The 26,141-nt window shown below is 42.7% G+C and overlaps 1 protein-coding gene across 1 annotated transcript in view; it reads right to left on the bottom strand.

Annotated features, from left to right (window-relative positions):
• LOC126267294 (uncharacterized) overlaps positions 1 to 26,141 on the bottom strand; it is a 101,129-nt gene that overhangs the window by 10,369 nt on the left and 64,619 nt on the right. The window contains exon 6 of the mRNA XM_049972370.1: positions 22,096 to 22,146. Coding sequence (XP_049828327.1) covers positions 22,096 to 22,146 — 51 coding nt within the window. The remainder of the gene's footprint in view (positions 1 to 22,095; positions 22,147 to 26,141) is intronic.

The raw sequence follows: 26,141 nt of genomic DNA, 5'->3' as shown, positions 1-26,141 counted from the left end.
CCTATACCATTTCCATAATATTGTTCTCAAGTAAGTCCCCTTGTATAGACCCTCTATATACTCCTTCCACCTTTCTGCTTTCCCTTCTTTGCTTAGTACTGGGTGTCCATCTGAGCTCTTGATATTCATGCAAGTCGCCAAAGGTCTCTTTAATTTTCCTGTGGGAAGTATCTATCTTACCCTAGTGATATATGCCTGTACATCCTTACATTTGACCCAAGGATTTCTATCAGCCCTCGTCTTTTGACCTACGTGATCCTCTGCTGCCTTCACTATTTCATCTCTGAAAGCTACCCACTCTTCTTCTACTGTATTTCTTTCCCCCCGTTCTTGCCAGTCGTTCCCTAATGCTCACTCTGAATCTTTCTACAGACCTGGTTAGTTCAGTTTATCCAGGCCCCATCTCCTTAAATGTCCACCTTTTTCTTCAGTTTTCATCTACAGTTCATAACAAACAGACTGTGGTCAGAGGCCACACCTGCCCCTGGAAATCTCTTACAATTTAAAACCTGGTTCCTCAATCTCTGTCTTACCAATAAGTATTCTATCTGAAATCTCCAGGCCTTTTCCATGTATACAACCTTCTTTCTTGATTCTTGAACCAAGTGTTAGCTATGATTAAGTTATGCTCTGTACAAAATTCTGCCAGGCGTCTTCCTCTTTCATTTCTTACCCCCCATTCCATATTCACCTACTACCTTTCCTTTTCTTCCTATCTCATTGCAGTCATCCATGACTATTAAATTTTCATCTTCCTTCACTATCTGAATAATTTCCTTTATCTTATCATACATTTCATCAATCTCCTGGTCATCTGTGGACCTAGTTGGCTTGTAAACTTGTACTACTGTGGTAGGTATGAGCTTCGTGTTTATCTCCGTTACAATAATGCGTTCACTATGCTGTTTGTAGTAGCTTACCCGCGCTCCTATTTTTTTTTATTTATTATTAAATCTACTCCTGCGTTACCGCTATTTGATTTTGTATTTGTAACCCTGTATTCACTTGACCAGAAGTCTTGTTCCTCCTGCCACCGAACTTCACTAATTCCCATGATATCTATCTTTAGCCTATCCATTTCCTTTTTTTAATTTTCTAGCCAACCTGCCCGATTACGGGAACTGACATTTCACGCTCCGATCCCGAGAACGCCAATTTTCTTTCTCCTGCTAACGGCTTAAGTAGTCCCCGCCTGCAGAACCGAATGGGGGACTATTCTACCTCCGGAATATTTACCCAAGAGGGTGCCATCATCATTTAACCATACAGTAAAGCTGCATGCCCTCGGAAAAAATTACGCCTGTAGTTTCCCGCTTTCAGCTGTTCGCAGTAGCAGCAAAGCAAGGCCGTTTTGGTTAATGTTACAAGGCTATATCAGTCAGTCATCCAGACTGTTGCCCTTGCAACTACTGAAAAGACTACTGCCCCTCTTCAGGAACCACACGGCTGGCCGGAGTGGCCGTGCGGTTCTAGGCGCTACAGTCTGGAACCGCGAGACCGCTACGGTCGTAGGTTCGAATCCTGCCTCGGGCATGGATGTGTGCGATGTCTTTAGGTTGGTTAGGTTTAAGTAGTTCTAAGTTCTAGGGCACTGATGACCTCAGAAGTAGAGTCCCATAGTGCTCAGAGCCATTTGAAGTGACACTTGTCCCTTATTGTTTCCGTTCGGGGGCTAAAGACTACACTGTTGAGCGCTACAGTCTGGAACCGCGAGACCGCTACGGTCGTAGGTTCGAATCCTGCCTCGGGCATGGATGTGTGTGATGTCTTTAGGTTGGTTAGGTTTAAGTAGTTCTAAGTTCTAGGGCACTGATGACCTCAGAAATAGAGTCCCATAGTGCTCAGAGCCATTTGAAGTGACACTTGTCCCTTATTGTTTCCGTTCGGGCGCTAAAGACTACACTGTTGAGCGCCTATAATATACCATATCCATCCATCCTGAACCATTTTTGAACCACACGTTTGTCTGTCCTCTCAACAGATGCCCCTCTGCTGTGGTTACACCCACGGTACGGCTATCTGTATCACTGACGGACGCAAGCCTCCCCACCAACGTCAAGGCCCATGGTTCATGAGGGAAACTTTATTTATGAACGTAAATGGTATCACAAGCTACAATATGCACATTTTTCAATTTTCACTTTTTAACATGCAAAATTAATCAAGTCGTGACATCAGGTTTTGGATCCCAGCATCAAAGACTCTGCACCTGACCATTGAACCAGTTAGTAACAGTTGCTTTCAACATGTCATCATTTTCCAAGCGCTTTCCAGCAAGAAATTCCTTCAGTTTTTGAAACATAGTATGATGTTGCTAAGTCGAGGTTTTATGGTGGATGATCCAGCAATTCCCAAGTAAACTTGTTCAGCTGCGTCTTTGTTCTAGCCACAACTTGAGCCGAACATGTAGTGAAGCAGAATGACGCCGCTAGACAGCAGACCCCGCCTGCGATTTTGAGTAGCGGGCCTAGGTTTCAATAATGTTTCACAGTACCTCTCAGCATTTATTGTCATTCCTTCTGGCAAGAAGTCTAACAAAAGAATGAGAACGCCTTTCTGGTCCCAAAAAACTGTGGCCATGATTTTCGTGTTGAAGGTTCTTGTTTGAAACTCCATGGTTCTTTCGGGGAGTCTGAGTGATGCCACTCGCTGGACTGAGGTTTATTCTCTGGAGTGTAATGCGCAATCCACGTTTCATCACCCGTCACAATGTGACTCAAGGACTCATCACCATCCTTGTGATAGCCCTCCAATACGGACAAATAAAGTGTCTTTCGATTTGTTTTGTGTTATTCTGCTAACGTGTTCGATACCCACCTCCAAACAGTCTTCTGTTTTGAAGGTTGTCAGTAACTCAGGAAATTTCTGATGCCGCTCGTCAGTAGCGAAGCGCCGCTTTTGGGGAATTGCCTTATCAACTGTTTGTGTCATCAAACAGCGTACATAGTTTACGTACATTCCATCGTCCGTTACAGCTGCGCCATAAACTTCAACAAGCTGCCGGTGAATTTCAGCAGGACGAACTTGCTTTGCCTTTAAGAACCGAGTGCACTTCACAATCGGTGGGATTACTGATTGACATGGCGACAAACGAAACGGTATAACAATACCATCAACGCTGGTGGACACGTGAAACGTAATGGTGGCTTAGTGAGAGGCTGGCCAAGTGTGGCCGACCGTGAACGTGCGTCACTTGAGAGGATGCAAGTCCTAGATGTTTGTAAAAGTAATTTCCGAACAGCCTATATGGTACATTACCTTCATTGTGAAAGTTTTTAAATATTTTTGCTCGTGATGTCACGCATATGTTGTCTCGTACTTTCATGGCATTTATTCTTTATTTGGCAGACGCTCTGACAATGGACAATGCCGAAAACCCGTCATCAAACATAATTTTTAATGGGATGTGCTCTGCTGATTTTAGTGACCTAATGAAGCAGTGAATAAGATGAGCTCAAGATTTCCCTTAATTACAAATGATTTGGCAGTGTACCACAGGTCACATAGTCAAAAGTCTATTATATAGCAAAAGATGACTAATGGTAACAATTTTATCGATTGATAACGTTATTTCATCAACAAAAAGTAACCTCCTTAAGAGGTAAGCTTTTCTGTTACGAAGGTCTTCGATGGCCAACTAAAAATCTGAAGATGACGCATCGTAATTCGCGAATAGAAGCGTTGCATTAATAAATTAAACATAAATCGGGAAGTAAAAGTGGCCTTTACCGATATACTGAACTTAGACATTTGTTCAGCCGATAAGCTAGCTTTGAAGTCACTGCAGGCCCATCATCAGATTGTAGCATTTACAGAACATTGTTTAGTGAACCGTGCACAGGTTCTCATTAAAACAAATTGGAATTGCACATACCAGAAGGAAGTGCAGGATTTTGTTGTATCGAATGAAAAACAGCTGCAGCAATAACCATTACGCAAAACGGTAAATGCACACCATTTAGAATGTATATGTTTTTTTTTATCATGCTGAAAATACACTCCTGGAAATGGAAAAAAGAACACATTGACACCGGTGTGTCAGACCCACTATACTTGCTCCGGACACTGCGAGAGGGCTGTACAAGCAATGATCACACGCACGGCACAGCGGACACACCACGAACCGCGGTGTTGGCCGTCGAATGGCGCTAGCTGCGCAGCATTTGTGCACCGCCGCCTTCAGTGTCAGCCAGTTTGCCGTGGCATACGGAGCTCCATCGCAGTCTTTAACACTGGTAGCATGTCGCGACAGCGTGGACGTGAACCGTATGTGCAGTTGACGGACTTTGAGCGAGGGCGTATAGTGGGCATGCGGGAGGCCGGGTGGACGTACCGCCGAATTGCTCAACACGTGGGGCGTGAGGTCTCCACAGTACATCGATGTTGTCGCCAGTTGTCGGCGGAAGGTGCACGTGCCCGTCGACCTGGGACCGGACCGCAGCGACGCACGGATGCACGCCAAGACCGTAGGATCCTATGCAGTGCCGTAGGGGACCGCACCGCCACTTCCCAGCAAATTAGGGACACTGTTGCTCCTGGGGTATCGGCGAGGACCATTCGCAACCGTCGCCATGAAGCTGGGCTACGGTCCCGCACACTGTTAGGGCGTGTTCCGCTCACGCCCCAACATCGTGCAGCCCGCCTCCAGTGGTGTCACGACAGGCGTGAATGGAGGGACGAATGGAGACGTGTCGTCTTCAGCGATGAGAGTCGCTTCTGCCTTGGTGCCAATGATGGTCGTATGCGTGTTTGGCGCCGTGCAGGTGAGCGCCACAATCAGGACTGCATACAACCGAGGCACACAGGGCCAACACCCGGCATCATGGTGTGGGAAGCGATCTCCTACACTGGCCGTACACCTCTGGTGATCGTCGAGGGGACACTGAATAGTGCACGGTACATCCAAACCGTCATCGAACCCATCGTTCTACCATTCCTAGACCGGCAAGGAAACTTGCTGTTCCAACAGGACAATGCACATGCTCTAGAATGTGTAAGTCAACTACCCTGGCCAGCAAGATCTCCGGATCTGTCCCCCACTGAGCATGTTTGGGACTGGATGAAGCGTCGTCTCACGCGGTCTGCACGTCCAGCACGAACGCTGGTCCAACTGAGGCGCCAGGTGGAAATGGCATGGCAAGCCGTTCCACAGGACTACATCCAGCATCTCTACGATCGTCTCCATGGGAGAATAGCAGCCTGCATTGCTGCGAAAGGTGGATATACACTGTACTAGTGCCGACATTGTGCAGGCTCTGTTGCCTGTGTTTATGTGCCTGTGGTTCTGCCAGTGTGATCATGTGATGTATCTGACCCCAGGAATGTGTCAATAAAGTTTCCCCTTCCTGGGACAATGAATTCACGGTGTTCTTATTTCAATTTCCAGGAGTGTATGAGCAAGAACTGTTATGTTAAGAAACATTAAAGAGGAAAGGAAACTTTCTGTCTCCTATCACTTATAGAAGAATTAAACTCTATGCATAACTGTGGAAAGGGACACGAGAAACATTCATCATTAAATAATTAATGAACATGAATAGTCATGGTGTGAACATTTCGGTCAGATTTTCTTTATCGTGCCTGTGGCGTAGCAATCTTAAGACATTCGTGAATCATAGTCTACTTGACCTCAAGCTCATTAGAAATAAAGCACTACCTCAGCTGTAGAAGTAATAAAACGCAGATGATTATATACTTTTTCAGAAAATCATATTGGCACTAGTTCAGGTGCTGTAAAGATGAATACATTGCATACAATTCGAGAAGAGTTTTGGCGAAAGTCATGCGCTGCAGAGAATGAAAATCAGAACAGCCTAGATGACAGGAAAAAGCTCCAGACTGTGAGCTCCATAATGAGTATTGACAATTAATAATATACCGGGATGATAACATGTATTCCATTCCGTCGTGATCATCTACAGACGCTAGAAAAAGTAAATACACTTTGTTGTTATCGCGGCTCAAAGAGGGCAGACAGCGACTGAAAATAGAAAGAGCATGAGACTCTATGAATACTGCTCAACTGGCAATCTCATCTGATATACGAGATGTATTATCTACTCCTCTGCTTACATTATCCATTACCTATTAAAAGTTACAGGCATTTGCATCATTCATTAGCGGATTTTTGCGCCGGCCGCGGTGGTCTCGCGGTTGTAGGCGCTCAGTCCGGACCCGCGGGACTGCTATGGTCGCAGGCTCGAATCATGCCTCGGGCATGGATGTGTGTGATGTCCTTAGGTTAGTTAGGTTTAAGTAGTTCTATGTTCTAGGGGACTCATGACCACAGATGTTAAGTCCAATAGTGCTCAGAGCCATTTGAAGTGACTTTTGCTGCTGTCACCCTCCTGTTTTTCGTGACATTTCTCTTCAGTGACTGTACATCTTGATAATTCAACACACACTTACGTCCGCATAAAGCTCAGAGCCATTTGATGTGACTTTTGCTGCTGTCACCCTCCTGTTTTTCGTGACAATTCTCTTCAATGACTGTACATCTTGATAATTCAACACACACTTACGTCCGCATAAAGCTCAGAGCCATTTGAAGTGACTTTTGCTGCTGTCACCCTGCTGTTTTTCGTGACAATTCTCTTCAATGACTGTACATCTTGATAATTCAACACACACTTACGTCCGCATTGTGTCTTTAGAGGATGAAGTTTTATCGTGTTCCTTGTATGCGGCAGAAGTCTTCGATACATTGCCTTGTGAAATACCAACGGTTTTGGCTAACGTGTTTACTGTAGCAGTCACAATAGAAGCACCAACAGTTTGTCCACACCCGAATCACTTAGATTCGACATGAGGCACTCATAGCTATGCAAAACAGTGTTCTGACCACGACTGACACTTGGAACATATTGAGGATATTGTACAGATTCCATTCATGGTCAAATATAACAGAACAAACTGCAGGCTTGGCTACATGACCAAACTGTACTTGACAGCAAAAGTTGCAAGCTGTTACATGATGTGTAAAACTAGCAGTTGTGTATGGAATAACCTGTGCTGGACAACAAAAATTGTGTTAGAAGTAGGTACAAACATTTTCAATCAAGCATACAAACTATTTCATTACTATGCAATTTGGAGTTTGCCAAAACACTTATATTTATTTAAATTATACGATGTACTGTGTTTTGCATTAAAAATATTATATGTCTTAGCCATCACATAATATGATTGCAAATATCATAATTTGATGGTTACACACAAAAAGAGATGTAACCAAAAATAAGATGTTTTCCATGTATGTAATTAATCATGGTCACTTCCTTCTCCTTATATGTCTTATGACTGATGAGTAATAACCAGTTATCATTAAAGGATGTTTCCTGTAACTGTTAGTAAAAATATAAACCCTTTTCGCTTTTTGAGTAACACAATGCCACCTGTCATTTCATTATACTCAATTTTTCAACACAGGTTCATTTGTTTAATTTAAAAATGGTCACAACTCTTAAAGTAATGGTTAACTGCAGAATTATTTATTGTGTATGTGAGGTGTGTATAAATATATTCTGAGAAGTTGGTTTATGATTGTGTAGTTATCTTTCAAAATTTCGTCATTCCTCTGTTCAACAGGACTGATGGCTATGATTTGTAGTGTGTATTGGAGTTGCATATTGTTTAATGCTCAGAAGACATGAAAACAGTTAGTGCCCATTAGAAATTGGACAGTAAACTTCTTGGTAGCACTGGCTAAAAAATTCGGCCTAGGAATTATTAAGGTTTGTTGTACGGTGTTCTCAAAATTTATTTGTGCAGTCGTGCATCTTACAACGCCAATTAGAATGACTGCCTCTGTGACAGCAGGTTGCCTTTTGTCAGTCCTATGTATGGTACTCTTATGTTTTGTACCTGAATTTAATTCAATTAATAGGCATACTGTTGCCTTGCAGAAATTTTAACAATGTCTTGTACTTTTTGTGGTCTGCAGCTTGGAGATATTACAAATATCTCACACTGAAAACTGTATATTTGACGTAAGCTGTTGTTTCAATGGTAGTTTATTTTATAACACTAATTTCAGGCTTTCACCCATCATAGACAACAGTTTTTATGAGTATGCAGTTTCTATATTATTGTACTGTTCTTTGGCTTATGCCACAGGTGATATAATAACAATATGATTGTATTATTTATAGATGCATATTTACTCATTTAGCATTAGAAACTTTTACAAGAATACATAGTTTTCAGTGGAAACTGCTGTGCATGTATTGTTGTTGTTGTAGTGGTCTTCAGTCCTGACACTGGTTTGATGCAGCTATCCAGGCTACTCTATCCTGCGCAAGCTTCTTCATCTCCCAGTACCTACTGCAACCTCCATCCTTCTGAATCTGCTTGGTGTATTCATCTCTTGGTCTCCCTCAACGACTTTTACCCACCACGCTCCCCTCCAATACTAAATTGGTGATTTCTTGATGCCTCGGAACATGTCCTACCAACCGATCCCTTTTTCTAGTCAAGCTGTGCCCCAAACTTCTCTTCTCCCCAATCCCATTCAACACCTCCTCATTAGTTATGTGATCTACCCATCTAATCTTCAGCATTCTTCTGTAGCACCACATTTCGAAAGCTTCTATTCTCTTGTTGTCTAGACTATTTATCGCCCCTGTTTCACTGCCATACAAGGCAACACTCCATACAAATACTTTCAGAAACGACTTCCTGATACTTAAATCTATACTCGATGTTAACAAATTTCTCTTCTTCAGAAACGCTTTCCTTGCCATTGCCAGTCTACATTTTATATCCTCTCTACTTCGACCATCATCAGTTTATTTTGCTCCCTAAATAGCAAAACTCCTTTACTACTTTAATATCTCATTTCCTAATATAATACCCACATCGCCCGACTTAATTCGACTACATTTCATTATCCTCGTTTTGCTTTTGTTGATGTTCATCTTATATCCGCCCTTCAAGACACTATCCATTCCGTTCATCTGCTCTTCCAAGTCCTTTGCTGCCTCTGACAGAATTACAATGTCATCAGCGAACCTCAAAGTTTTTATTTCTTCTCCATGGATTTTAATACCTACTCCGAATTTTTCTTTTGTTTCCTTCACTGCTTGCTCAATATACAGATTGAATATCACCGGGGAGAGGCTACAACCGTGTCTCACTCCCTTCCCAACCACTGCTTCCCTTTCATGCCCCTCAACTGTTATAACTGCCATTTCGTTTCCATACAAATTGTAAATAGCCTTTCACTCAGTATATTTTACCCCTGCCACCTTCGGAATTTGAAAGAGAGTATTCCAGTCAACGTTGTCAAAAGCTTTCTCTAAGTCTACAAATGCTAGAAACGTAGGTTTGCCTGTCCTTAATCTAGCTTCTAAGATAAGCTGTAGGGTCAGTATTGCCTCTCGTGTTCCAATATTTCTACGGAAACCAAACTGATCTTCCTCAAGGTCGGCTTCTACCAGTTTTTCCATTCGTCTGTAAAGAATTCGTGTTAGTATTTTGCAGCCGTGACTTATTAAACTGATAGTTCGGTTATTTTCACATCTGTCGACACCTGCTCTCTTTGGGATTGGAATTATATTCTTCTTGAAGTCTTTCTCATATATCTTGCTCACCAGATGGTAGAGTTTTGTCAGGACTGGCTCTCCCAAGGCCGTCAGTAGTTCTAATGGAATATTGTCTACTCCCGGGGCCTTATTTCCACTCAGGTCTGTCAGTGCTCTGTCAAACTCTTCACTCGGTATCATATCTCCCATGTCATCTTCATCTACATCCTCTTCCATTTCCATAACGTTGTCTTCAAGCGCTTCGCCCTTGTATAGACCCTCTATATACTCCTTCCACCTTTCTGCTTTCCCTTCTTTGCTTCGAACTGGGTTTCCATCATACAAATGGTTCTCTTTTCTCCAAAGGTCTCTTTAATTTTCCTGTAGGCAGTATCTATCTTACCCCTAGTGAGATAAGCCTCTACATCCTTACATTTGTCCTCTAGCCAGCCCTGCTTAGCCATTTTGCACTTCCCGTCGATCTCATTTTTGAGACGTTTGTATTCCTTTCTGCCTGCTTCATCTACTGCATTTTTATATAATCTCCTTTCATTAATTAAAATCAATATTTCGTCTGTTACCCAAGGATTTCTACTAGCCCTCGTCTTTTTACCTACTTGATCCTCTGCTGCCTTCACTACTTCATCCCTCAAAGCAACCCATTCTTCTTCTACTGTATTTCTTTCCCCCATTCCTGCCATTTGTTCCCTTACGCTCTCCCTGAAACTCTGTACAACCTCTGGTTTAGTCAGTTTATCCAGGTACCATCTCCTTAAATTCCCACCTTTTTGCAGTTTCTTCAGTTTTAATCTACAGTTCATAACCAATAGATTGTGGTCAGAGTCCACATCTGCCCCTGGAAATGTCTTACAATTTAAAACCTGGTTTCTAAATCCCTGTCTTACCATTATATAATCTATCTCAAATCTGTCAGTATCTCCAGGCTTCTTCCATGTATACAACCTTCTTTTATGATTCTTGAACCAAGTGTTAGCTATGATTAAGTTGTGCTCTGTGCAAAATTCTACCAGGCGGCTTCCTCTTTCATTTCTTAGCCCCAATCCATATTCAGCAACTACGTTTTCCTATCTGCCTTTTCCTACAACCGAATTCCAGTCACCCATGACCATTAAATTTTGCGTCTCCCTTCACTATCTGAATAATTTCTTTTATTTCATCATACATTTCTTCAATTTCTTCGTCATCTGCAGAGGTAGTTGGCATATAAACTTGTACTACTGTAGTAGAGTTGGGTTTCGTGTCTATCTTGGCCACAATAATGCGTTCACTATGCTGTTTGTAGTAGCTTACGCGCGCTCCTATTTTCCAATTCATTATTAAAGCTACTCCTGCATTATCCCTATTTGATTTTGTATTTATAACCCTGTGTTCGCCTGACCAAATGTCTTGTTCCTCCTGCCACCGATCTTCACTAATTCCCACTATATCTAACTTTAACCTATCCATTTCCCTTTTTAAATTTTCTATCCTACCTGCCTGATTAAGGGATCTGACATTCCACGCTCCGATCCGTAGAGCGCCAGTTTTCGTTCTGCTGATAACGACGTACTCTTGAGTAGTCCCTGCCGGAGATCCGAATGGGGGACTATTTTACCTCCGGAATATTTTACCCAAGTGGACGCCATCCTCATAAGCCATACAGTAAAGCTGCATGCAGTCGGGAAAAATTACGGCTGTAGTTTCCCCTTGCTTTCAACCGATCGCAGTACCAACACAGCAAGGCCGTTTTGGTTAGTATTACAAGGCCAAATCAGTCAGTCATCCAGACTGTTGCCCCTGCAACTACTGAAAAGGCTGCTGCCCCTCTTCAGGAACCACACGTTTGTCTGGCCTCTCATCAGATACCCCTCCGTTGTGGTTGCACCTACGGTACGGCTATCTATATCGCTGAGGCACACAAGCCTCCCCACCAACGGCAAGGTCCATGGTTCGTGGGGGGGGGGGGGGCGGCTGTGCATGTGAAGATCATTAATTGTGTGCTCTACATATAATGTTACTTCCAAATTGTGTTATCTCTGTTAACACAACAAAGAAATACTTGTGAAATTTTCGACTACTTTTTTTTTAGCCCAATCTGCTGGTTCAAAATAATGTCAGGATGTTTCACTATGTCCATGAAAATTTCATGTAATCATACACTAATGCAAAAAAAAATCCAAAAGCTACAAAGGAGTTCTGTGACACAAACCAAAGTTGGTAGGCGTCTTTCTCCATCTGAAAGATGACCTCTATTCAAATTTCGTGCCAGCCGCATAAGAGTAGCGCCACTAGGAGTATGAAAATCAAGTTTGCTGTAAATACGTGGTGTAATGATTGCGAGCGTTAGTTATCTTTGAGATTGGACGTGGTGAGTCAGTGTTAGTCAAGAATGCCTTTAAGATGACGAAGACGCCATTACCATTACCTCACTGAGTTTGAACGAGGTCCTGTTATAGAAGTACGGGAAGTCAGATGTTCCTTCTGTGATATTGCACAAATACTTGACACCATACGTGCCAACTTTCAAAAACAGAAATCCAGAAAATCCCATATCGCAAACATTTAACATGTGCATGCGTTTCAAGGTGTTGAAAAATAGCGAGAAGGACTACACAGAAAGAGATTACAAATAGTATTAACACGTATAATGTAGGCTACATGTTAAGGTCACTACTTTCGAACTGTGAAGTTAGGTACTTACACGAGTTACACTCAGCAGTGTTGCGCGGTAGAGTCAAAATATAAAGCATTAGCCTGGATAACCTTCGTACTGAGGAACACCATCAGCTCCATGAACGCTCATCATCAAAGCGAGCCCATTAGGTATCATCGGTCAAGTTGTCGCTCTCAACAGTAGCAGAGTCATGAACCTGCAGGGCCACAAATTGGCTCTGTAGCATATTCATTGCGTCCTCAGATGACTCACTTCCCATCCTCGGCAGCAATGATGGAAACCATTCTACAAGAAATTCTACAGAAGAAAACTTGGCATCCTCAATTTTGGTAACTTCTGCAACCATCAACCATTACACGCTACAGTACATCATCACTGAGGGAAACTTGTTTATGATATAATCACATGCAGAACATTAGTAAGCCCTGTAGAAGAAAAGAATTGGTTTGTCTTTATCAATAAGTTTCTTCACCAAATTCGTTGTCTGAATGCCAATAACCAGATCATCATTGTCCCTCTTTTTTTAACAAGATGGTACTGCACTTCATGTAACAGGGAGCTCGTTATAACGTTAGGTTCAACAAACCTGGAAAGAATCTGCTGTCAAGGGATCGTCATTAGTTCTAACAGTTTGTGAATTTGAGGGAAAGCACTCTGAAATGCAGAATTGAGATTCTCAAATACAGGAATGACAGCACACAGGAAAGCACAGGAAGCCTTGTTTAAGTCTGAAGACAGAAGCATTAACAGTTTTTCTTCCAGAACATACAGCAAACAACCGCATAAAAGCAAGCATGAACAAAGCTTTACCGCAAACATACGGTCGAATCACAGAGAGTATGCAGCGGCAATCTGTGAGATGTGATTGTCGATAGAACGTTAGATCGACTTTCGTCGGTGGTGTTTCAAATACACTGAGTTAATAAAAAAAAGCGCAAGGATATCCTGCGAGAAGAGATTATCGATATTATTATCGGTCGAATTCCAGTCGAATTTCAACACTAGTAGATCAGAATAGCTGCTGTTATCGTAAGTCAGAACTGAAATGCGATATGAATGCCGGCGGCGGGAACAAGCCCGGGAGTTGAAAATACGGAAAAAAAAACGATATTCATCCGGAAAACCAGAAGACAACAACAAAACCGGAAATCTTCCGCAAAAACCGGAACACTTGGCACGTATGTGGCAGTAATAAAGGCTCTGTGTATGGTCATTGACGGAGGCGGTATGGTGGCAAGAAGACCATGCCCTGGACAGCCACGTGGCACTACCGAGAGGGAAGACCATTCTGTTTAATGTGTACCTATGTTGCATCGTACTGCATCTGTAACAGCGATCTGAGCAGCAATTGGTACCATAGTTAGACAACGAACTGTTACAAATCAGTTAATTGAGGACAGCTCCGAACTAGACGCACTGTAGTGTGCATTTGAAAGATCCCAACAAACCGTAGTTTACGATTACAGTTGTGTCAAACTAGAGACCGTTGGAAGGCGGAGTTGATGTCTGTTGTGATTTCTGATGAGAGCCGGTTCTGGTTCGGTGCCAGTGATAGCCGTGTGTTACTCAGAAAGAAGCCATGAGAGCGCCTGCAACCATCCTGTCTGTGGCTTAGGCACCCTGGTCGTGAACCTGGAGTTTGTTCTGACATCAGACTTAATATGAAAGCAGGAGCATTCTCGTGGTTACCACAACCTTCATGAACTGCAAATTTGTGCGTCAATCTGGTGATTCGGCCTGTTACGCTGCCATCCACGAACAGCATACCAGGATATGTTTTCCAACAGGATAACGCACTCCCACAGACCGCTGTTGTAAACCATAATGTTCTAAAGAGTGATGACATGTTGCCTTGGCGTGCTCAGTCACCAGATCTGTCTCCAATCGAGCGTGTAGAGTACTTCATCGGACAACTCCAGCGTCATCCACAACCAGTATTAACAATCCCTGTATTGGGACAGTCCCAAGTGCCACAGACATGGAACTCCATCCCACAAACTGACATCTGGCACCTGTATGACATAATACTTGCAACTTTGCGTGCTTGCAATCAGCATTCTGGCGGTTACAGCAGTTATTAAGGTATCAGCATTTCAAATTTGCAATGGCTTTTCTTTTGCGTACATTAACATATGATCTTGCAACATTGACTACTTAAAAATGTTACATAGACAAACGTATTTCTGAAATTTCTTTACCCCCCCATGAACCATGGACCTTGCCGTTGGTGGGGAGGCTTGCGTGCCTCAGCGATACAGATGGCCGTACCGTAGGTGCAACCACAACGGAGGGGTATCTGTTGAGAGGCCAGACAAACATGTGGTTCCTGAAGAGGGGCAGCAGCCTTTTCAGTAGTTGCAGGGGCAACAGTCTGGATGATTGACTGATCTGGCCTTGCAACATTAACCAAAACGGCGTTGCTGTGCTGGTACTGCGAACGGCTGAAAGCAAGGGGAAACTACAGCCGTAATTTTTCCCGAGGACATGCAGCTTTACTGTATGATTAAATGATGATGGCATCCTCTTGGGTAAAATATTCCGGAGGTAAAATAGTCCCCCATTCGGATCTCCGGGCGGGGACTACTCAGGAGGATGTCGTTATCAGGAGAAAGAAAACTGGCATTTTACGGATCGGAGCGTGGAATGTCAGATCCCTTAATCGGGCAGGTAGGTTAGAAAATTTAGAAAGGGAAATGGATAGGTTAACGTTAGATATAGTGGGAATTAGTGAAGTTCGGTGGCAGGAGGAACAAGACTTTTGGTCAGGTGATTACAGGGTTATAAACACAAAATCAAATGGTTCAAATGGCTCTGAGCACTATGGGACTCAACTGCTGTGGTCATTAGTCCCCTAGAACTTAGAACTACTTAAACCTAACTAACCTAAGGACATCACACACATCCATGCCCGAGGCAGGATTCGAACCTGCGACCGTAGCAGTCGCACGGTTCCGGACTGCGCGCCTAGAACCGCGAGACCACCGCGGCCGGCACACAAAATCAAATAGGGGTAATGCAGGAGTAGGTTTAATAATGAATAGGAAAATAGGAATGCGGGTAAGCTACTACAAACAGCATAGTGAACGCATTATTGTGGCCAAGATAGATACGAAGCCCACACCTACTACAGTAGTACAAGTTTATATGCCAACTAGCTCTGCAGATGACGAAGAAATTGAAGAAATGTACGATGAAATAAAAGAAATTATTCAGTTAGTGAAGGGAGACGAAAATTTAATAGTAATGGGTGACTGGAATTCGAGTGTAGGAAAAGGGAGAGAAGGAAACATAGTAGGTGAATATGGATTGGGGCTAAGAAATGAAAGAGGAAGCCGCCTAGTAGAATTTTGTACAGAGCAGAACTTAGTCATAGGTAACACTTGGTTTAAGAATCATGAAAGAAGGTTGTATACGTGGAAGAACCCTGGAGATACTAAAAGGTATCAGATAGATTATATAATGGTAAGACAGAGATTTAGGAACCAGGTTTTAAGTTGTAAGACATTTCCAGGGGCAGATGTGGACTCTGACCACAATCTATTGGTTATGACCTGTAGATTAAAACTGAAGAAACTGCAAAAATGTGGGAAATTAAGGAGATGGGACCTGGATAAACTGAAAGAACCAGAGGTTGTATAGAGTTTCAGGGAGAGCATAAGGGAACAATTGACAGGAATAGGGGAAAGAAATACAGTAGAAGAAGAATGGGTAGCTCTGAGGGATGAATTAGTGAAGGCAGCAGAGGATAAAGTAGGTAAAAGGACGAGGGCTGCTAGAAATCCTTGGGTAACAGAAGAAATATTGAATTTAATTGATGAAAGGAGAAAATATAAAAATGCAGTAAATGAAGCAGGCAAAAAGGAATACAAACGTCTCAAAAATGAGATCGAGAGGAAGTGCAAAATGGCTAAACAGGGATGGCTAGAGGATAAATGTAAGGATGTAGAGGCTTATCTCACTAGGGGTAAGATAGATACTGCCTACAGGAAAATTAAAGAGACCTTTGGAGAGAAGAGAACCACGTGTATGAATATCAAGAGCTCAGATGGCAACCCAGTTCTAAGCAAAGAAGGGAAGGCAGAAAGGTGGAAGGAGTATATAGAAGGTTTATACAAGGGTGATGTACTTGAGGACAATATTATGGAAATGGAAGAGGATGTAGATGAAGACGAAATGGGTGATACGATATTGCGTGAAGAGTTTGACAGAGCACTGAAAGACCTGAGTCGGAACAAGGCCCCCGGAGTAGACAACATTCCATTAGAACTACTGACGGCCTTGGGAGAGCCAGTCATGACAAAACTCTACCAGCTGGTGAGCAAGATGTATGAGACAGGCCAAATACCCTCAGACTTCAAGAAGAATATAATAATTCCAATCCCAAAGAAAGCAGGTGCTGACAGATGTGAAAATTACCGAACTATCAGTTTAATAAGCCACGGCTGCAAAATACTAACGCGAATTCTTTACAGACGAATGGAAAAACTGGTAGATGCGGACCTCGGGGAGGATCAGTTTGGATTCCGTCGAAATGTTGGAACACGTGAGGCAATACTAACCTTACGACTTATCTTAGAAGAAAGATTAAGAAAAGGCAAACCTACGTTTCTAGCATTTGTAGACATAGAGAAAGCTTTTGACAATGTTGACTGGAATACTCTTTTTCAAATTCTAAAGGTGGCAGGGGTAAAATACAGGGAGCGAAAGGCTATTTACAATTTGTACAGAAACCAGATGGCAGTCATAAGAGTCGAGGGGCATGAAAGGGAAGCAGTGGTTGGGAAAGGAGTGAGACAGGGTTGTAGCCTCTCCCCGATGTTATTCAATCTGTATATTGAGCAAGCAGTAAAGGAAACAAAAGAAAACTTTGGAGTAGGAATTAAATTCCATGGAGAAGAAATAAAAACTTTGAGGATTGCCCATGACATTGTAATTCTGTCAGAGACAGCAAAGGACTTGGATGAGCAGCTGAACGGAATGGACAGTGTCTCGAAAGAAGGATATAAGATGTACACCAACAAAAGCAAAACGAGGATAATGGAATGTAGTCCAATTAAATCGGGTGATGCTGAGGGAATTAGATTAGGAAATGTGACACTTAAAGTAGTAAAGGAGTTTTGCTATTTAGGAAGTAAAATAACTTATGATGGTCGAAGTAGAGAGGATATAAAATGTAGACTGGCAATGGCAAGGAAAGCGTTTCTGAAGAAGAGAAATTTGTTAACATCGAATATAGATTTAAGTGTCAGGAAGTCATTTCTGAAAATATTTGTTTGGAGTGTAGCCATGTATGGAAGTGAAACATGGACGATAACTAGTTTGGACAAGAAGAGAATAGAAGCTTTCGAAATGTGGTGCTACAGAAGAATACTGAAGATAAGGTGGATAGATCACGTAACTAATGAGGAGGTATTGAATAGGATTGGGGAGAAGAGAAGTTTGTGGCACAACTTGACTAGAAGAAGGGATCGGTTGGTAGGACATGTTTTGAGGCATCAAGGGATCACAAATTTAGCATTGGAGGGCAGTGTGGAGGGTAAAAATCGTAGAGGGAGACCGAGAGATGAGTACACTAAGCAGATTCAGAAGGATGTAGGTTGCAGTAGGTACTGGGAGATGAAGAAGCTTGCACGGGATAGAGTAGCATGGAGAGCTGCATCAAACCAGTCTCAGGACTGAAGACCACAACAACAACAATTATTTCATGCTGCTGGGATCCATATAACCACATTATTATATGATGGTTACGAATCATCATCTTGGGCATACACTAAAAACAGGACAGGGAAGAAACAACAGAAGACACTGATTGTCAAAAAAAAAAAGTTACAAATGCACTATTAATTTCCGCCGAAGAAATAAAACAGCTCGTCATTTCCTTATAACAGAAAACCAATCTTTAACATACACTCAGGACAACACACACATAGCCAGAAAATATATGAAGCTAGGCATATAAAAATTGTAGAGGTATGTCAAACAAAGGCAAATGTATATTTTCATTAAAGATGCAATGAACGCATCAATTCTTACAACCACCCTCTGGTTACCTGTTCCATCAGAAAAAGATTATGTACGTCATATACAAAGGACAAGGGACATCATGTTCATAAAAAACAAAACACCTAGAATGGCTAGAGACAGTATGTTCATATTCACAGGGCATGTACGAGGGTCGGTCAAAAAGTAATGCCTCCCATTTTTTTCTACTTAAAAAAATTAAGTTAAGTGAAAAATTTGAATTTGGCGCCATTCCTCAAACCTTCTTCTGCAATCCACTGCAGGAGTAACTTTCTGTGTCAACAGGTGACAGCACAGCAGAAGTTTGTAAGATGGCCGACATCGATGTTCGTTTGAGACAGCGTTGTGTGATTGAATTCTTGAATGCAGGAGGTGAAACGCCCATACGCATTCATGAAAGACTGAAGAAGGTGTATGGTGTTGTGACAGTGGATGTCAGCACTGTTAGACGATGGGTTCGTCGTTGTAAGGAAGCTGAAGGACACACACCGTTGACTGACGAAAAGCGGAGCGGCAGGCCGGTGAGTGCAGTGACTCCACACAACATTCAGCAAGTTGATGACATTATTCGTGGTGACCGTCGGGTGACTGCAGATGAAGTGTGTCGCATTATTTCTCTTAGTAAAGGCAGTGTGATCACGATTATTAAACAATTGGGGTACTCAAAAGTTTGTGCACAGTGGGTTCCAAGAATGTTAACCGATCAGAATAAAGAGGCAAGGAAAACAATAGCCTCCCAACACTTGCAGCGCTTCCGTTTGGAGGGAGATGAGTTTCTGAAAAAAATTGTGACTGGGGACGAAACATGGGTGCATTTTTTTGAACCCGAATCAAAGAGGCAGTCAATGGAGTGGCGTCACACAAGCTCGCCGAGGAAGAAAAAATTCAAAACTGTGCGATCGGTAGGGAAAGTTATGGCAACAGTTTTCTGGGATGCAGAGGGTGTGATTCTGGTTGATTTTTTGGAGCAGGGATGCACAATAAATTCTGTTCAATACGTCACAACCCTCAAAAAACTTAAAGCACGTCTTCAGCGAGTTCGCCCAACAAAATCAATGGCAGATGTTCTTCTTTTGCATGACAATGCAAGACCACGCACCAGTCGTCACACCTCTGACGAGATTGTCAAAATTGGATGGGAAGTTTTGCCTCATCCCCCATACAGCCCTGACCTGGCACCATCAGACTTCCATCTGTTCGGGCCACTAAAAGAAGCTCATCGTGGGATTCATTTTGAAGATGAGGAGGCCGTCAAAACATCCGTGCGTCAATGGCTTAGGAAGCAGGGCTGTGATTTTTACCGTGCTGGGATACATGCCCTTGTTCAAAGATGGACCAAAACTGTAGAGATGGGCGGAGATTACATTGAAAAATGACAAAATGATCCTCAATGTTGTGGTTTTCAACCTATGTAATTGCATTTAAATTTCCTGACAATTAAACGTAGAAAAAAAAATAGGAGGCATTACTTTTTGACTGACCCTCGTACATTAGTACATTCTACAGATATGATTAGCACTGGAACCATGTATGCCTGCAGGTTCAAGGTCAACAATGGTATCATGGGGCTACACCATCGCTGATAAAATGTGCCTGCAGGTCTCGTTGTCATTATAAACTGAAGGTAATGGATCAGCGTGACTTGAGCAGACATGCAGGATCGGTGAGTTAGAAAGAAAGAACATTACTGGGATGAGAGCAAGAGATGCATTCATCCGGGATGCTCTTATGGGAAGAATTTTTCCGGCAGTGCAATGGGTGTGTGCAGAACGGTTCACAGAAGGTCACAGAACAGAACAAGATGAGTCAGGTCACACCACCCAGACCACTTGCCGAGAAGACTGACACGTCATCTGAATGGCATTGAGGACAGATGTGCATCGTGCTCAGCTCTGACGCAACAGTGGAACAGTGTAATACATCACACAGTCCCAGGGGTGAAAGTGAGTCACCATTTATTATGGCATGGGTTATGTGTGTATCATCCACTTCCCTGGCTACCTTTGACTTATATGCCGAAACATACAAAATGGCAATGGTGTTTGGAACGATGTCACTGAGGACACGAATGGAATTTGTTTGAAAATGATGGCCACATTTTGGTTCGCCACAGGCAGGGGGAGCAGAATATCAGTGACTGTATTCGCACAAGACACACAGCGCCAACTCAAGGCCTTATGTTGTGGAGTGCTAATAGTACAATCACAAATCAAAGTTGGTGCTTGTACAGGGCACTGTCACCAGTGTGACCCACATGAATGACACCCTGCGACCTGTAGCCATACCCTTTCTGCACAACACCCCAGACGCCATTTTTCAGCAAGACAATGCAGATACCATGTCGCTACATGAACACGTGCCTTCTTGGTGTCAAAGGACGTCAGTCTTTTGTCCCAACCTGCCAGATCACCAGACTTGTCGCCAATCAAATATATGTGGGATATGGTGAAATTACGGATGCAGCACTGTGATCCAATGCCAATCAACACAGGTGAATTTTGGAACCAGGTGAATGCAGCATGTCTGGCTATACCACACGATACCATTTCCGCCCTATATGCATCGATGCCATCATGCGTAGAAAGAGTTATCACGGCCCATGGTGAACCCTGAGTCTACTAGGCAACAGGACACACGCTAAACTGAGGTGACTGAAATACAAATCATTTCTGCAGAATATCCTAGTCTACGTGTATTGTGAATATGAACATCCTACCTCTGGGCGTTCAAGGTGTTCTGTGTTTCCTGATTATGAGTGAATGTAATACTTATAAGCTGTTAATTATTTAGGAAAAATATTTCAGATATTTTCTGTAAAATAGCTTTCTATCTTCCTCACAGTATTTGTATTAAACATGAAATTCTACTGATAGGGCGTGGTATTCAAGTTTGAATGCTTGTAATCTGACAGTAAAGATTTATGTACTCTTACTATGACGTGGAAGAAGCTTGCACAGGATAGAGTAGCATGGAGAGCTGCATCAAATCAGTCTCAGGACTGAAGACCACAACAACAACAACAACAACAACAACACTATGACGTGAAGTATCGGAGCAAGGTAGTAAAGACGTCAGCGAACCATTCTAAAGACTGGCCTTCTTGAAGTTTCCGTCATCTTCTTTAGAGCGTGCATAGGAAAGATGATGGAGCATTCTAAAGGCTACTTATTATAATCACGTAATACTACGACAGATGGAACCCAACAACAGTTAATAATATCAATAGCTTTCACATGAATGCTCTAACTTGAAAAAAAATCCTGTTTTTTAAGCTGCTTTTCACGTTCCAAAGTCTGAAGACGAAGGATTGGCTACAGTTGGATTGTTCTAACCGTGGGAGCTGATAGTGTACCTTATAAAATGTTACTTTAAGACTAGTGAAGGCCTTTAGACCTACATACACCTTTCACATACACCCAAAAATTCAATACTTCAACAACATAAGGCAACTACTAGTCGGCCAAAGTATGTCCACAGTGTGCTACATGAACATTTGTCCATATAGTGAACATTCTCGTAAATGTATGGGCTTGGCCACGCCGTTCTATCAGTAACGTTCTGAATACTGATGCACATGACACGTTTGGCAGTTACTAGAACTTCCATGTATTCACCAAAGACTTTAATTATATGTTAAATCGATACCAAGCAAAGGTTTTGTAATCTGTCCACCTATAAAAGGGTCTCGATCATCTTAGGCACTTATCCGATGATTTTTGCTCTTGGTGTATCCTTCTTTTGCATTACCATCCTAAATGCGTAGAAATGCTTTACTGGATCTCTACAAAAGTACTGATGATAAAAATATTGATTGAATGTTTTTGTGTTAACGTAACTGTATACTATAGTAAATTTACTGCTGCTGTTCTCAAAACTTACCTTTCACGAAGACATTCCTCCTCTGGGGGATCCCCGCATGTGCAGCACTTCCTGCGAACACCAGAATGGCTAGTTAACTTATGCACATGTCTGCTGCTGTCTAATCCCATTATGTATATGTCACCAAAGCAACGACGAAAACCAAAGTACAAAAATGTTAACGTGACGCTAAATGCTAGAAAGAACACATACACTATTTAAACGACGAATTCTAAAACATTGTGTGACTATAACGTCTGAGTAATATTAATTGTTAAAACGTTTTGTAAATAGAAAGGTATATGACAACAATTAAACAGTAGGAGCAACGGTGAGTTTAACTTTTAAATCACACACACACACACAAAGAAAATAATAATAATAATAAATAAAACAGTTAAATACCTCCCGTATATTAAAAACTTGCAGTGCTTTAATAACAGTATAAGCCGAACGTTGTTATTTCTAAAATAAATTTAGCTGTACTCTTGCGGTGGATCAATGGTGTCGTGACAGTTTCTTCCATTCGGCGATTACTGCTAGGTCTGCAACAATCTGATACATAATTTAAAATACTGAGACGGCCACTCGCAGATATGTCTAAACTGGAAACTGTAGTGAGTCAACTGATTTAACTGAACAAATGAATGGAGTCGACGCAGCCAATGGCAGCAATAAGATGCGGTGATCCTCATTCCTATCAGCATCTTTCATTTACCCAAATCTCCTTTATTCGTATGGCAAGCAGCGATACTTAACATTTCACGTGTTAGATTTATTGTAGAGGATTTGGATTCCCCGTGGAGATGTAACTTGGGGAGATTCCCCGTGGTGGTGTAACATGGGGAGACGCTATAACGTCACACACTTCAAACCGGACATTAGCTTGGGGCGGACGTGTTTTGATAAAAAAAATTCCACCTTGCATCATTTACAAGAGTAGTAGTCGTTCTGATTATGGTCTTAACTGTAGAGGAATCACATTTCATTCGTAATTGTACTCGTTCAAGCGATAATTTCTTTTGCATACAGAATTTTAGTTGCGCAGGTTACTGCTACTGTGGTGGTTTTATTTTTGTAATCTGGCTTTAGATTTCTTATCAATACAGCAAGAGGAGCGCGCTCTGATTGAACGCTGTGCAAACTGTCTAGACATAACAAAATATGTTGTCAGAATTTTGGTAACGGGACATAGACAAAGCTTGAGTTCCATCTATAAGGAAAATGCTAGATTACGAAAACATCCTTTTTACGTCATATACTTCGTTTACTGGCTATTTAAAACTTGTAAAGAAAAGAAAGTTCCATTAAACAGGCCAAATGCGTCATATTACTGATTCAAAATATGGGATTAAAAACAAGAAACCGTCAAAAAATCCTTTCCTGAGACTGTGTTAGTCACAAAAGCACTGTAATAATTACTATTTAAAACTGTTGCCTGGACACGACAGAAATTAAGAAAGAGAAGCAATTGTAAATAGTAGTCTGCTAATCTTTGGAGCCTACTAAGAAAAAGATGCCGGCTTCAAAGCAATGTACAGGGTGTTCGAAAAGTCTTTCCCTGATTACGTAAATTGATAACTCAGACTAGAAGTAGAATACAAATATGAAACTTGTGTCGAATTGTTTACAACTATTAATGTTTTTTTCTGTTTTAGGTTCGCAGTACGTAAGTAGCGGATGAGGTACAGTGTCCAAGAAGCCATGTTAACCAATCAGGAGAAGGCACAATGTGTCCTTTGGTACCATGAGACACGATCACCAACCACAGTGCAGAGACACTTCCAGACAACACTAGGAAAGAATCCACTGATGTCAAGAGCATTAAAGCCTGGTATGAGAAGTTCAAGAACACAGGATCGGTTGCTGAACTTCCGAGATCTGGTCGACCAAGAACCTCAGCAGACAGGGTGGAAGCTGTAAGGCAGTCTTTTCTGCGAAGTCCGAAGAAATTGGTGCGCAGGGCCTCACGTGAATTACTGATGCCAAAAAGCTCCCTCCATGACGTTTTACACAAACGTTTATTGTTTCGTGCATACAAAGTGCAAATCGTTAAGGCCTTGTTGCCCAATGACAGTACACGTCGATATGACTTTGCGGAGGAAACGCTATCACGTATTGAGGACGATGATGGTTATCTCAGACGAATTGCCTTTTCCGGCGAAGCGACCTTTTTTGTCAGTGGAGTAGTGAATCGCCATAATGTGCGCATTTTGGGTTCATAACCCCCTGGCGAGGTCATGGAGTGCACCAGAGACAGTCCAAATGTGAATGTTTGGTGCGCGCTATTGCACGATCAAATTATCGGGCCATTCTTCTTCGCTGAGGCTATCATCACATCTGCAGTGTATCTGGACATGTTGCAACTGTATGCTGCTCCTCAGCTGCTTCAGTTGTCACCTCGATGTCTTGTTTCAGCAAGACGGTGCACCGTCTCATTGGGGTTTGGACGTCCGTGTCTATCTCGATATGGCCTTTCCCGGGCGATGGATTGGTCGTGATGGCCCAACGATTTGGCCTCCACGCTCTCCTGACATAGCCCCATTAGACTTCTTTTTATGGGGTTATGTCGAGGACGAGGTCTACCGAACAATCCTGCAGCAACGGGGAACCACAGTCGTTCAATCGATCCCTCCAGTGATGTTGGCTAAGGTGTGGACGGAAATTGAATATCGCCTAGATGTGCTACGTGCGACCAAGGGTGCTCATGTGGAAGTTTACTGATGTGTGAAAAAAACTTTGACAGTGTGTAAACAATTAGACACTAGTTTCATATTTGTACTTACTCCCAACCTGAGTTATCAATTTATGTAATCAGGGAAAGACTTTTCGGACACCCAGTACTACTTAAACCTGTAGCGCACCCCCCGTTATTATACCTCCGTGTGTTTCCCCTTCCAAGAGGGTTCAGTATATCGATACTTCTTAGCCATGTAAATGTAAGGAACAATGGATGAAGCAGATAAAGGAAAGGCGCAAATAATCCACCGATATCAAATCGAGTTCTTTAACAATTCCGCATGCTTAGTAATGGATGTTTCACTACCGGGCCAGATTAGGCACACAGCATTAGGCATGGGGCTCGGCTGTAGCCTCTGGTGCCCCCAGGGCAGTCAGGGTGTTAATTAGGTGTGATAGAGAAACTAAATCATAGACCAATCTTTGCACCTTGTATAATTTCCATATTGTTAAAAACCTTCTCTTCATACTATACTGGATTACACAATTTATCTGTTACCTCATAGCCGGCCGGATTGGCCGAGCGGTTCTAGGCGCTACATTCTGGAACCGCGCGACCGCTACGGTCGCAGGTTCGAATCCTGCCTCGGGCATGGATATGTGTGGCGTCCTTAGGTTAGTTAGGTTTAAGTAGTTCTAAGTTCTAGGGGACTGATGACCACAGCAGTTAAGTCCCACAGTGCTCAGAGGCATTTGAAGCATTTTGTTACCTCATTTCATGTTATTGTTTCCCTTCAAATAGCTGTGAATGTCTACGCAAAAGGGCCCATGCAGTGAGGACGAACAACCTTTCCATTCGTCTTCTATGTCTACATACCATAGGAGTCCTGTCCTGGACTCTTGCAGCTCTCAGAAGTGAGACGGACGGGATGCAGTGATGAGAACCTAGCTACATTCGAAAGCCCGAAGAAAACATCACTGACAATAACACATTTACTAACCAGCAATAGAGGAATGCCTTCCGAAGCACCACACCAGAGCCAAGTCGGTAGTGCTGCGGCCTCGTCTGCAGAGAGGACCGGTATGCATTTGACTTGCAGTTCCCCTAGTGCTGCGAAGAGTCGGTTGCGGCTGTTACGTCACGGGGCAGCCGTCGAACCGTGGACGCCAGCAGCCTCCAGCTCTACAGGAGCTATCACTGACGTCGAAGATTTGCGCCCAGGACTCACTCCCCCAGGTCCACCTGAAGTATTGCTGACGTACAGAGGTTGGCTCTCAGGCCAGCAGGCTGCAGCATCAGTGTCGGCCTCAAGAATTGGATAGGCAGCAACAAAGGCCTTCCCTCTCTAAGGCGGCTGATTGACAGCGTCCTGGTCACATAGGAAAGC

This window comes from Schistocerca gregaria, chromosome 4, assembly GCF_023897955.1.
Source record: "Schistocerca gregaria isolate iqSchGreg1 chromosome 4, iqSchGreg1.2, whole genome shotgun sequence".
In the NCBI taxonomy this organism is placed as follows: Eukaryota; Metazoa; Arthropoda; class Insecta; order Orthoptera; family Acrididae; genus Schistocerca; species Schistocerca gregaria.
The sequence above is the reverse complement of the archived record's forward strand: the minus strand, read 5'-3'. Positions and strand labels throughout refer to the sequence as shown.